General features: G+C 48.3%; 1 protein-coding gene across 3 annotated transcripts in view; it reads right to left on the bottom strand.

Annotated features, from left to right (window-relative positions):
* Nucleotides 1-14,346, bottom strand: part of LOC137629557 (uro-adherence factor A-like) — a 110,928-nt gene that overhangs the window by 66,026 nt on the left and 30,556 nt on the right. For all 3 annotated transcript variants that reach the window (XM_068360982.1, XM_068360981.1, XM_068360984.1), the window contains exon 2: nucleotides 1-183. This exon is cut by the window's left edge and continues 2,106 nt beyond it. In XM_068360982.1, the coding sequence (XP_068217083.1) occupies nucleotides 1-162 (162 nt within the window). In that variant the 5' untranslated portion in view covers nucleotides 163-183. The remainder of the gene's footprint in view (nucleotides 184-14,346) is intronic.

Raw genomic sequence — 14,346 nt, 5'->3', positions numbered from 1 at the left:
TTGAAACAGTACTTTCTCATCCACGAAAAGTGTCTTGATTGAATTACGAAGATTTTTGAGTTTATTGTTTTTGACATCTTGAACAGCAAACTGAAGATGGAAGTCCTGAAATTTAGAAGTGGGTAGTCTTCCAGCACCAAGGTCAAGAACAGAAAACGGCATCTCTCCCCTAATGCAACTTGCCTGGAAAACACACAAAAATTATGAAATAAAATGACACTAAGATCATAACATTTTATATTATTGTACAGTAATTTGTATTTTTCTTAACTAAACAAACCCTAGTCCTCTAATTTAGCACAAGCCACTGAATCTTTAACATGGTAACTCTAGCTGGATAAAGTGGGCGGGGCTCCTTGCCAGCCCACTCAACAGCTAGATAACTGTTCGTTATCCAAGACTTAATGAGAATTTCCAGCTAACGAATGAAACAATTTACCTAATTAAAGGATGAGGGTTTGTAGCGTAGGAACGAAAGGGAACGTAAGAAAAGACCCAATAACCAGGACCTTGCGTCCCAAGAGAAAAAAGTGACTTCTGTGACGCACAGAAGTATAGGGATTCATTTTCACACCACCTATTTTTTTCCAACTACCGGTAATTCGTTAACAATTCGATAGCACTGAATACATATCCCTATTCTAAAGGATGAAATAATCATACAATATATCCAAAAGACCAAATTTTAGACACAAAAACTTTAACAAATAATGTCCCCCTCCAAAAATACAGGACCTAAAATAAAAACTTACATCCTTATGTAAATAGTTTGTCCGGAATAAAGATTTTGCACACCCCTGAGCCGCTTTATAACCATCTTATCCCTTCCATAACATTCCAAGTAGTAACATCTCCTATTATATCTTGATGAAAGACAGAATTCTTAATGACATAGATCTATAAGGATACCTAATGCCACAAAATGAGTTACATTATTCAATTCACTTTGAAGAGAGCTTGTTTTATGCAAAAACTGTAAGTTTATCTTCCCATTTTGGACAAAAAAAATTACCTTCAGAATGGTTAACCACTAGGTTTAACATTGATTTTACCTTACAATACTTAGGCAAAGCTTTAGATTTAAAATAATTTGTGAGTAAATATGGAAGTAATTTCCTTATCATGCACAAATCCCATATTTCTGAATAGAGCTTGCAATTCACTGACACTCTTGGTCACAGCCACAGCATAAAGAAACAGTGTTTAGAGACAGCTTATTCTTATCTGTCACAATATAGGGGTATTAAAGTAAAAATATTAATGGGTGTTTAGACAAATTCTTGATAGCACTGGGTTAGGTAAGTGCGCTGGAAGTAGGGAGGCGCATGCTGACCTGTGACCTCATCTCCACATTTCTGGGTAGTGTAGAAATCAGTTTAAACCAATTTCCTGTCATTATTAGATACCTGCCGACACAAGCACACGTATACTGAATCTGTTTCCATGTCAACAGGTACGTCGGGGAGAGAGGACGTAAAGGAGGCGAGAACCGGCTAGATGCTGTTGCATCACCTGTCGCTGCAAGCCAGAGGCAAGGCAAGCCCTCATACACCCCCAGCAATGTGTGCGCAATAAGAACAGCTGGGAAGCCAAGAGTAGTTAGTTCAGGTCAAGCTCAAGTCGTGAGTAGGCCCATCTGCTATGGTAGGTTTATCTCAACCATGGCTGACGTCGACAGTCAACAAGATGCCCAATATTATAAGTCTTGGTTATGTATTTCAAGCCAGGCAAGTCCAGAATTGCAGTTAGCAGTTAGGTTCTGACTTCTCTTGAGCCTTTGGTGGAATAATTGGAAGTGAACTGGCCTTTCATTTGAAGGGGCTAGGTTTTTATCCCAGTATGAGATAGAAATCTATTTTTATTTGAGCATGATACCTGTATTGTGTTTTCATACACACTGACTCATTAAGGGTAATTCAAATTCAAAGCTATCAATTGTGTCACTTGGTGGACCACGAAGTCAGGGAAAACTCGCTGGTAAGAGACTGATGTCTCGGGAGGTAAATCATGAATTGCAGTTAGCAGATAGGGCCCGACTTTTTTTGAGCCTCTGGTGACGTGGTTGGAAGCAACTTGGCCTTTCATTTGAAAGGACAAGGTTTGATCCCAGTACGAGATAGAAATTTACTTCTATTTGAGCAGGATATTGTGTTGATTTTCATCCACATTGACTCATTGGGGGTAATTCAAATTAAAAGCTATAAATTGTGTCACCTGGTGGGCCACCAAGTTGGGGAAAACTCACTTATAAGAGACATGTCTCGCCAGATAAATCCTGAATTGCAGTTCGGTTCCAACTTCTTTTGAGCCTCTGGTAGCATGGTTGGAAGAAAACAGCCCTTTCAATTGAAAGAGCCAGGGTTCAATCTCTGTATGAGATAGAAATTTATTTCTATTTGAGCATGATATTGTGTTGATTTTCATCAATATTAACTCATTAAAGGTAATTACCATTAAAAGCTATCAATTGTGTTGCCTGAAGGGCAGGGAAGTCGGGGAAAACTCGCTGGTAAGAGCCTGATGTCTCGCCAGGTAAATCCTGAATTGCAGTCAGCATAGTGGTATGGTTGGACGCGACCTGCCCCTTCTTTTGAAGGAGCTAGGGTTTGATTCCAGTATGAGATACAGTAGTAATTTATTTCTATTTGAGCACGATATCGTGTTGATTTTCATCCACATTGACTCACTAAGGGTAATTCCAATTAAAAGCTATCAATTGTGTCACCTGGTGGGTCAGGAAGTCAATGAAAACTCGCTGGTAAGAGACTGATGTCTCGCCAGGTAAATCCTGATGCAGTTCGCAGTTAGATTTCGACTTCTCTTGAGCCGCTGGTGGCATGGTTGGAAGCGATCTGGCCTTCCATTTGAAGGGCTAGGGATTGATCCCATTTTATTTGAGCACGATATTGACTCAATAAGAGTAATTCGAATTAAAAGCTATCAATTGTGTCACCTGGTGAGCAGGTTGTATATGTCGAAGTGTGGTGGTCTGTGACGTGGAGAGGGTTCTCTTAGAGGCTCCATCAGGAGCTGCATAAGGTTCGGAAACCATTCCTAGTAATACCATAGCAGAGCTATGAGAGACCTTGAGAGGCTGACTGATGTTCTAGCCTTGTTGAATACCCTTCTCATCAGACAAAACGGGGACGAGACATAACCTTTTTGTTGTACCCACCGTTGTTGGCACGCCTCTTGCCACAGAGCCTTGGGGTCTAGGACTGGGGAGCAGCGGAAGCCTGAGGTTCAGGGGCGTTGTGTACAGATCCCAGTTGGAGAACCCCATAAAGTCAGAACTTAGTAGGCTACAAGGTGATCCAAAGATCATTCGGTACACCTTTTCTGAGATGCTATGTTCAAATTGCCAGAGAGCACATTCCTCTAGTCTGGAATGAAGCGGGCTGATAGCGATACTGAGCGGACTTCGGCCCATCTTAGTATTTATACTGTTAGATGGGAAGAGGCAGCAAGCAAGTTCCTTCTTGCTTGTTGATGTGAGCCACTATGTGGTGTTATCGCTCATCACACTGAGTGGCCAATCAGTAACTGATGAGGCTGTTGAAGGATGAGAAAGTTGGCCTTCATTTCTTAAGAGATTTAAGTGAAGGTACTTTCGGACTCTGTCCAGAGGCCTGAGGTCGTGTGGAGCAAGCAGGGGAATCGCCTATCATAGCGTTTATGACTTCGGCCGACACCGTTTTGTCTTTCGCTGCCGTTTTACTAGTCAACAGTTTGGATTGACTGGGTTTCAGAGGGGCTGGTGGTCTGTAGAGCCGAGATGTCAAGGCCCTATGGAGGAGGGAGTCTTAGTTAGACTTCTTCCACCTCTCCGCAGCCTGCTCAACGTCCTTAGGCTTGAAAAATAAGGAACCCTCTCCAGAGAGGAGTTCCAGAACATTTGGGATCTGCTGATGGAATCTCTCAGCCATCGCATCCCTGCGTTTCAAGATGGTGTTGGCTCACAAGTTCACCACCTAGTGGGCCAGAAACTCAATGGAACGGGTACCTGAGAGAAGATACTTTCCTTAGAGAGGTCTTCGGTCCATACCAGGATTCCCACAAATCCCAACCAAAGATCCAGCCACGAAATAGCCTGCATTACGTACTTTGCAACTTTCTCTTGCAGCAGGACGATGGGCTGGAACCTGACGAGCAGGAGAAGGCTGAGCAGAAGCCTGATGAGACGGAGAACGCTTAGTAGCAGCTCCGCGAACAGGAAAACAATACGCAGATGGTCCTTAACAGTTGCAGGATGCTCTGAAAGAGAAATGTGTCCTTCGGAAGGGTGCACATCCTTAGAAGAAGATTGCAAACGATCCCTCACAGGCGAGATACGAACCGAAGTTTGTTGGTGAGAAGGAGAGTCCGTTGAAACAGGTGAAGGTCAAGAACCAGAAGAGGCACGAGAAGGTTCTTCCAAAGAGGAAAGCTGTGGTGACGAAGAGCCGAAAAGGTGTCTCTTTGCTGGAGGTGAAGACGCACCCCGAAGGCAAAGAGGTGGATGAGCTAAGCGAGGTCTACAGCCATAATGACGATGTCCCTCAGCAACATGAGGATCAGCAAGCTGATCGGTAGCAGGCCTCCGAAGAGGAGTCTCTGTGAGTGCCCCTTCACACGAATGAGAAAGAGGAACTCTCGCAGGAGAGACATGCCTTGGACTTTGCTCACCCCCGAAGGATGTTCATCAGGGGAAAAAGCGCAGTCCTCGGCGGCAGCAGTGGAAGAAACAGATAAAGCATTAACAGCATCTGCACGCAGGGCAGCAGACAAGACATCCAATATCACCGCATCGACCAAGGTCAAGGGGTCGACCTCCGAAGCTGACGATCACTGCAGCTCAGCACCCCAGTGAGGCATCTGCAGCAGAGCCTCCTTGGAGGGAGGGCCGGGTAAACCCAGAGACGGCCAAACCTGTAATAAGGGAGAAAGAGAGACGGCCTCCCTCGGGGGGAGAGCTGGCCACCTCACTAGGGGAGGCAACACCATCTCTCGAGGACCAAGATTGACCGGGGGTTAAGCAGCGTATGCTACAACTCAATGGTTTCTCGGAGGAAACTGTTCAAGTAGGAGCTTCAGAGGAAGGCTGGGAAGCAGAAGAGGAAGCCTTGGCTTTCTTCTGCTTCGAAGGAACCTTTAAAGAACAATCCCGTTTGGGCTTCTTCTTCTGACGACGCCCATACCTTTCCCACTGGGAAGCAAACCACTCCCGACATTCATTACACTTATTAGATTAATCTCAACGCTGTCCCCTGTAGACCGTAGAAAGGCGGTGAGGATCAGTTTCTACCGTAGACATGAAGGTACCGCACGTGCGGCCCTCTGGACCAGGGCAGGTACACATGGCCGGCAGGAAGAACTCGGCACACATACACTGAAAAATAAATTCATAAACAGATTAATGGCAGTCCAAAATAATGGAGGAAGATAGAGCAGCAACAACCGTTCTCCATCTAAGCCAAAAGCAAAGTGGGCACAGTCACAAGTGTGTGAGTGAGAGGGGTAGCTAGCTTACCCCCCTATACCCCGCTAACTAACGGAATAAGTAGTTAACCCTCGCTAATTTCTAATGGCTCGTCCTTTCAGCTTCGCCGAAATAAATACTATACCCCTATAAATAGCGTTGGTTTGTATTCCAGTTATGGAATAAACAAAAATTAGTATAAGATGTATAGAGAGGAAATTTTTTTCAAAAATAAGTACTGTATGAAGGTTATAAGTACCTACTGACTATGTTATTAAGTTCAAAATAGTGGATGAAGAGATGTATTCAATGGGTTCTATTATGGAATGGTGCAATATTAGTTAGGACATTGAAACTCGCATAATTGACATCTTTGCAAATACACTACAGAGGAACCTCTACATACGATCTTAATTCATTCCAGAAACTGCTTCGTATGTTTTAAACAATCGTATGTTGGAGCAAATATTGCCATAAGGATACACTGTAATTTGTATAATTCGTTCCACAGCCCAAAAACCTATACTAACTCCTTAATAAATTACTACATATAATTACACATAACAATAACATAATTGCGTATATGAAAGAAGGGTTTAAAACAGATAATTATAAAGAAATAATAAATAAATAATGTGTCTTCATTGTCACTTTACCTTAGAGACAGGCCAATTCAGGTGTAGGAATTGCTCTCTCTCTCTCTCTCTCTCTCTCTCTCTCTCTCTCTCTCTCTCTCTCTCTCTCTCTCTCTCTCTCGTTCTTCTTCACTGTTAGTGTTGGAGACGTCTATTAATTTTTTCTGAGAGAGAGAGAGAGAGAGAGAGAGAGAGAGAGAGAGAGAGAGAGAGAGAGAGAGAGAGAGAGAGAGAGAGAGAGAGAGAGAGAGAGAGAGAGAGAGAGAGAGATTAAACCAAAATGCGTTGTGTACATATGATTTTTAACAGCGTAAACGAGTTGAAAGACAATTAAATGTAACTAAAAAAACAATATCAGCGAATCTGAATTCCTTTATTAACTAAAACACCATCTCTACCTCCTCCCCGACCGTCTGTCTCCTACTGCGTAGCAATTCCTACACCTGTATGTGTGTGTTTGTGCATACGCACACGTGTGTGTTTGTATTAATATGACAACGTAGATAATTTGTATTTTTCCTAACTTTACAAACCTAAGCTATTTAATAGGGGTATTACTTTCGGCGTAGCTGAAATGACGAGCCGTTAAAATTTAACAAGGGTTTACTACCCACACCGCTAGTTAGCGGGGGTAGGGGAGGGTAGCTTGCTACTCCCCCACCCCCCTCACACACACCTGTGCTTGAGCTCACTTTGCTTGGAGGTAGGACTTCCAGGGGGATAGGGCTGGCGGGCATGTTTGATTAAATTGCTAAGGTTTGTATAGTTAGGAAAAATACAAATTATATACAAATTTGTCATTTGTTCCGTAACTGACATACAAACCATGCTATTTAATAGGGGTGACTCACCCATTAGGAAGGGTGGATGTCCCGGCCAGTACTGGCTTTCTGGCTTTGCCCGGGGGCTCGTTATTTGAGTGTGTCAGCACCCAAGAAATAAAGAGTCCCTGCACCTCGCTAGAACCTTGCTACGCAAGGACTGCAGCCTACGCAAGCTGTGTGTGAAGGTATAATGAACTGTGACTCGTCCTAGGAAGTTGACCTGAAGTTCCTTAGATGGAAACTTAGACTAGGACTCTCCCAATACCACCTCGTCAGGGTATGGGGACGTAACAGTATTAACTTATACTAGGAACACAAGGGAACATGGTTTACCTGCAGTGGTTTGAGGTCAGCTATGCAGAGAACCCAGAATGCTGCTTTCCCCAAGAGAGGGGATGATGAAGAAAAGAATAAGGGCCAGTCAAACCTTTTCATTCATGCAGACTAAAACCGGGTAACAATGGCCTCGACCTTCTGCTACTTGTCCAATAAGGAGCTTGAGGTTTTAAACCAGCTGTTGTGCAGCCACCACAGGGCCGATAGAGAACCTATCGAGGCTCCTGTGGGTCACGTCTTGCAGGTAGTTGGCTGTGAAGGTTGTCTGCCGCTTCCACACCCCAGCTTGAAGGACCTGCGTCACTGAAAAATTCTTTTTGAAGGCCAGGGACGTAGCTATGCCCCTGACATCATGTGCTCTGGGCGACGTGACGGAGGAGGGTCTGGATTCAGGGACAGATGAATCACCCTACGAATCCATGCTGAGATGGTGTTCTTAGTGACCCTCCTCTTATTTCTCCCTGTGCTAACGAATAAAGCTGGCTCATGAGGACGGACTGCAGCCATTCTTTTAAGATATAGCTTCAAGCTCCTTACTGGGCATAGTAGGAAATGGTCTGGGTCATCTGTTACAGAACGGAGACTAGAAACCTGGAAGGAGTCGAAGCGAGGGTCCGATACTCCCGGATTCTGAGTCTTAGCAATAAAATCAGAGACGAATCTGAATGTTACATCCCCCCATCCCTTTGAATGGGCGATGTCATACGAGAGACCATGAAGTTTGCTAACATGCTTGGCTGAAGCCAAAACTAGTAGGAACACCGTCTTCCAAGTTAGGTGGCGATCTGAAGACTGGCAAAATGGTTTATAGGGAGGTCTCTTAAGAGACCTGAGAACTCGAACCACATTCCATGGAGGAGGTCTCACTTCCGACTGAGGGCAGTTAAGTTCATAACTTCATATGAGTAGGGAAAGTTCCAGCGAAGACGAAATGTCCATTCCTTTTAGCCTGAAGGCTAGACTTAAGGCTGAGCTATAGCCTTTCACTGCCGAGACTGAAAGGCGCATTCCTTCCCGCAAATACACGAGGAACTCCACTATTGCTGGAATAGGGGCATCGAGTGGAAAGATATCCCTTCCACGACACCAACCACAGACGACTTTCCACTTTGCCTGGTAGACAGCTGTGCGTGACTTTCGCAGATGTCCGACATCCTGATCGCAACTTGGTGTGAAAAACCTCTCTCACAGACAGAACGGGGGAAAAGCGTAAACGTCGATGTTGTCCCATCGTTGTTGGAAGGCATCTTGCCAGAGAGCCTTGGGATCCGGGACTGGGGAGCAGTACAGCGGAAGCTTGAAGTTCAGAGCTGTTGCAAACAGATCCACAGTCGGAGAACCCCACAAAGTCAGGACTTTGCTGGCTACTAGACGATCCAAAGACCACTCGGTACTCACTATCTGAGACGCTCTGCTCAGATTGATGGCGAGCACATTCCTCTTGCCTGGAATGAAACGTTCCGATAGCGGAATCGAGTGGACTTCGGTCCATCTCAGTATCTCTACTGCAAGATGGGATAGCTGCTTTGAAAAGGTACCTCCTTGTTTGTTGATGTAAGCCACTACTGTGGTGTTGTCGCTCATCACCACCACAGAGTGACCCGCCAGGTATCGTTGGAACTGTTGAAGGGCCAAAAAGACGGCCTTCATTTCTAGAAGATTTATATGGAGGCACTTTTCTGATTCTGACCACAGGCCTGAGGTCGTGTGGTGCAGTACAGGGGCCCCCCACCCTTTCTTTGAGGCGTCTGAAAACAGCATCAAATCCGGGGGGAGGACGAGAAGATCCACTCCTCTTTGTAGGTTCTCGTCTGTCACCCACCACTGGAGGTCCGTCCATTCCGCAGGTCCCGTAGGGACCGTGACGTCCGGGAATCGTAACCTTGATTCCACCGGGACTTGAGTCGCCACTGGAGGGATCTCATCCTGAGGCGAACTAGACGAGCCAAAGATGAAAGGTGACCGAGGAGACGTAACCACAATTGGGCTGGAAGTTCTTCTCGTCTGAGAAAAAGGCTTGCGACCTTCCTCAGCCTTGCTATCCTGTCGTCTGATGGGAAGGCTTTGTGGAGATTGGTATCTATGATCATGCCCAGGTATAACAGTCTTTGGGTAGGAAGCAGAGAGGACTTCTCGAGATTTACCATGATGCCCAGATCCTGGCAAAGTCCCAGAAGCTTGACCCGGTGTTGAAGAAGGGATGACACCGAGTCTGCTAGGATCAGCCAGTCGTCCAGATAACGGAGGAGACGGATGCCGATCCTGTGTGCCCACGAAGATATTACGGTGAACACTGGTGAAAACCTACGGTGCTGTGGAGAGACCAAAACACAGCACTTTGAACTGTTACTCCTTGTTGTCTAGGCTGAATCTTAAGTACTTCCTTGAAGACGGATGGACTGGGATATGGAATCTGGAAGTACGCGTCCTTCAGGTCCAGTGTACACATGAAGTCTTGACGTCTCAATGCTAGTCTGACCGTGTCTGCTGTCTCCATGCTAAACGAAGTTTGTTTGACAAACTTGTTCAGAGCCGAGAGGTTGATGACTGGTCTCCAGGCTCCAGACGCCTTCTTTACAATAAAGAGTCGACTGAAAAAGCCTGGGGAGCCGTCGAGGACCTCTTGGAGAGCACCCTTCTTCAACATGGTCTGGACTTCTGCCCGAAGGGCTTGCCCCTTGCTGATCCCATGGCAAGGGAGCTCAACAACACTGAATTTGTTGTCAGGGGAGGTAGAGTTGTGAGCGGGACGCGATATCCCTGACTGATTACGGAAATTGTCCAGGAATCGGCCCCGAGTTGCTGCCACCTGTTTGCGCAACTTTGTAGGCATCCCCCCACTGGTGGACATGCAGGGGGACTGCCAATCCTAGCGCTTGCAGCCTCGGCTGCTCCCTCTAGGATTTTTACCTCCCCTGGAGGACTTTTTGCCTTTCCTGTCCTTGACAGGAAAGGGCTTAGACACCACTGTCTTCGCTGGTACTGTCGGTTTCGTGGTCTTAGTAGGATGGGACTGCTGGGGTGCTGGAGGTTTATAGGGCTTGGATGTCAAAGCCCTATGCAGGAGGAAGTCTTGGTGGGACTTCCTCCACCTCTCAACAGCCTGTTCCACATCCTTAAGCTCAAACAAGTTCGATCCTTCCAAGGAAGAATGCCTAAGCCTATTTATCTCGGTGCTAGGGACCTTCTGATGGAACCTCTCAGCCACCGCATCCCGACGTTTCAGGATGGTATTCGCCCACAAGTTCGAGACTTGGTGGGCCAGAAACTCGATGGTGCGAGTGCCTGAGAGGAGGAACGTCTCCATAGCTTTCCTGGTATGTTCTTTGGAGAAGTCCTCAGAGCGTATCAGGATACCTAAGGTCCCTAACCAGATATTCGTGGCTTGCATAGCACACTTCCCAACCTTCTCCTGGTTAAGGATCTCGGTTGCCACGAGACCTGCCGGTTGGAGAGTCTCTCAAGAGGGACTCCCCTGGGAGAAGCTTGTTGCCGGCACTGGAACGGTTGGAGTAGGCCAACTCAGAGAGCTGGACAGCGATCTTTTCCCTGGTACTCTTAACCCCCTGAGACCAGGACAGAGCAGCACTTGCCTTAGAAGGTTTTTGAGTGCCAAATACGCGGTCCAAGACCGTGTCTTGCCCTCTCGAAGGGGCATCTCTGGGTCGGCAAACCCAGTGAGAGCCCTCATAAGATTCAGGACCCTCCAGAATGCATGCTCTGACTCCTGTAGTTCTCCTCCGGATGTTGGACTTGCAGCAAAGTCTCCTGTCCCAAAAGGCTCTTCTTGGGGAGATTCGCGGACATTCTTCGAGAGAGTAGCTGGCTCCGTTCTAAGCCTTGACGAGGATTTTGGCACTGTCTTTGTGTCCTTCGACTCCTTCCTGGGAAGGAAGTAGGACTCTAACATGGACGGAGGCAAGTTCTTCTCCGCCACTACCCGGGAAGACTTTTCAATGGGAGGTGGGGTTTCCCTCATTGGTGCGATGGGGGAATGTCCCACTCCACATGATTCCCCCGAGGACAGGAAATCCTTGTCCGACAGGGGGGGGGGGGGGGGCCTCGCCTCGAAGGCTTACGAGGAGACAACTTAGCTCTTGGAGAAGTCACTGCGTCCAAAACTCCTCTTTTTCTCTTCAGAGGGGTAGAGACAGCCAAGGATCTGTGCCCCAATTCAGAGAGAGCAGACTTGACAGCCTGTGTAACTGCTCTGATTAGCGCACCAAACCATGGCTGTTGACTGATAGCTGCGCTGTCAGACACTCCCTCTGGAGGGACAGAGATCGACGGATCCCTGGGAGGAGTTTCCATAGGGGGGTTTGCCTGAAAAGAAGAAACAGGGATCCTGGACCTTTTTGGATGCTTCCCTTCCGCCACAGGGCGCGCTGTTCTACGCTTGCGGGGAGGGGAATGCGGCGATGGCGACCTTGCCGTGCGCTGTCCAGCAGCCTCGCGCGCAGGAGGGTATTGACGCTCACACGGAGGCGCGTAATGGTGCTCGTGCAATGGAGAATACCCAGGGTCGCTCGCGGGAGACTGCCGATGCGCCGGGCGATTGCAAGGGCACGCGAGGGCGCGCAGGAGAGTAATGGCGCATAGGAGCGAGCGCGGGAGACTGTGGGCTCACAGGAGCTTGTGCAGGAGACTGATTGCACGCGCGTGGGAGCGCATTATCAGGTTGTCGGACACGTGGGCATGCGGGCGAGAGTTTGCGCGCCCCAGAAGATGTCGTAGGGCGCGCGCAGTTGAAGCCTGTGTGCGTGGGCGTGCAGGGCGCGCTCGCGTATCCTCGCCCAGATCCCGAAGATCGTGGGCGTGCAGGAGAGACGCCTGCGCATGGGCATTGGCGCGCGGGAGAGCGCTGGCGCGTTGGCGAGCGCTGATGGAAGGGAGAGTGCTGGCACGTAGGAGAGCGCTGGTGCGCAGGAGGTTGTTGGCACACAGGAGGTTGATGGCACGCAGTGGCGCGCTGGCGAGCAGGTGAGCGCTGGCGAGCAGGTGAGCATTGGCGCACAGATGAGTGCTGGCGCGCATGTCCATCATAGCGCGTAGGGGAAGTATGCGCACGATGGCGCTTACGCCCTTGATGCCATGAAACAGGGTTCGGTGCCTGACGAGCATGGTAGTCAGGTTTCGTGGGCGCGTAAAGCGCATCAGCTCTCAGGAACGGTGACGGCAGGTCAGCAGGTCTGTCGAACGGAAGGTCGACGCGTCCTTTGAAAGGACGACCTTCCACCAAAGGGGATCGCAAACGATACGCTGAGAAGTCCAGGACCATAGCAGGAACAGTCGGTGAACATTGACGAGGCTCCTCTACGGCGGACTGCAACAACGACGATGAACCAAAGAGGCGCTTCCTCACCACTTTAAAAGGTGAAGGAAGGCGAGCCTTGCGACGAATGCGCCCTCTGGGGGCCGCTGGATCAGCAAGCTGACCTTCTGCAGTCCTCCGAAGAGGAGTCTCTGCAAGTGAACTCCCCCGAGGGGGAGAAACACCGGCAGGAGAGACTGTTGGACTTAGTTTCTCCCTCGTTAGTTGAGCAGGAACGGGAGAAACTAAGCCTTCAGCTACTGCGGGATGTGAAGAGGCAGAGGTATTAGGAGATACCGCATTGGATACCTCTGACACCATAATGTCGACAACTGACAGAGGATCAACCTCTGCCAAAGTCGGCGATTGCTTAACAGCGGCACCCAATCGGATGATGTCAAGGAGAGCTTCCTTGGAGGGCGAACCCTTGAGCCCCAAGGAAGACCAAAGCTGAAATAAATCGGTTAATGACACATCCTCCCCGGGGGGAGAGGTGGAGCTGCCTCGCTAGGGGAGGCAACGCCATCTCTCGAACCCCGAGTTTGGAAAAGAGAACCACGGTCTACGCTACCACTCGACTATCTCTCGAAAGAGACCGATCGAGTGGGAGCTTCGGAGGAGGTTTGTGCAACGGAAGAAGAGTCATTGGGTTTTTCTCCTTTCAAAGAAACCTTCGAAGGAGAAATATCCCACCTGGACTTCTTCTTACGTCGCCGAGAAAACCTCTCCCACTGGGAGGTAGATCACTCCCTACACTCACCACACTTATTATTACTATCACACCGTTGGCCTCTACAGTAAGGCCAAAGGGTGTTAGGGTTTGTAGAGGCCAACGGTGTGAAGGTCTGTCTCGACCGCCGACATGAATGTTCCGCACGGGCGATCGGGTAATCTAGGACAGGTGCGCATAATCGCAGAGGCCAACTTCACACACAAACCTGTCAAAGAAAAAGCAAAAAAGCATTAATGGCTGCCAAGAGAGAGGCGAGGATGAGAGAGGACACATCCGTCTACCATCCGAGCCGAGAGCAAAGTGAGCTCAAGCACAGGTGTCTGTGAGGGGGGGGAGGGGGTAGCAAGCTACCCTCCCCTACCCCCGCTAACTAGCGGTGTGGGTAGTAAATCCTCGTTAAATTTTAATGGCTCGTCATTTCAGCTACGCCGAAAGTAATACCCCTATTAAATATGACAAATTCAAAGATAATTTGTATTTTTCCTAACCATACAAACCTTAGCTACTTACATTGGGTTTACCTTTTAGCGCAGCTGAAATGGCGAGCCATTAGAATTTAACGAGGGTGTATTACCCCCGCGCTAGTTAGCGGGGGGGAGTAGGGGAGTGGTAGCTAGCTTAGCAGGGGGAGTAGGGGAGTGGTAGCTGGCTACCCCTCCCCCCTCTCACAAACAGATGAATGCTCACTTTTACTTAGAGGTAGGACTTGTCTTGGGGGACAGGGCTGGCGGGCAAATATGTCTAAATAGCTAAGGTTTGTATGGTTAGGAAAAATACAAATTATCTTCGAATTTGTCATTTGTTCCGTAACCGAAATACAAACCACGCTATTTACATTGGGTGACTTACCCATTAGGTAGGGTGGAAAGTCCCCAGCCATAATGGCTTTGGCTTTACCCGGGGACTCAGAATCCGAGTGAGTCGCACTCGAGAAAAGGAGTCCCTGCACCTCACAAGTTCCTTGCTCCGCAAGGAACCGTGTGGCCTACATAAGCTTGTGTGTGAAGGAAGAAGTGTGACCCGTCCTAGGCAGTTGACCTGGAGTTCCA

This window comes from Palaemon carinicauda, chromosome 37 (assembly GCF_036898095.1).
Source record: "Palaemon carinicauda isolate YSFRI2023 chromosome 37, ASM3689809v2, whole genome shotgun sequence".
Classification (NCBI taxonomy): domain Eukaryota; kingdom Metazoa; phylum Arthropoda; class Malacostraca; order Decapoda; family Palaemonidae; genus Palaemon; species Palaemon carinicauda.
The sequence above is the reverse complement of the archived record's forward strand: the minus strand, read 5'-3'. Positions and strand labels throughout refer to the sequence as shown.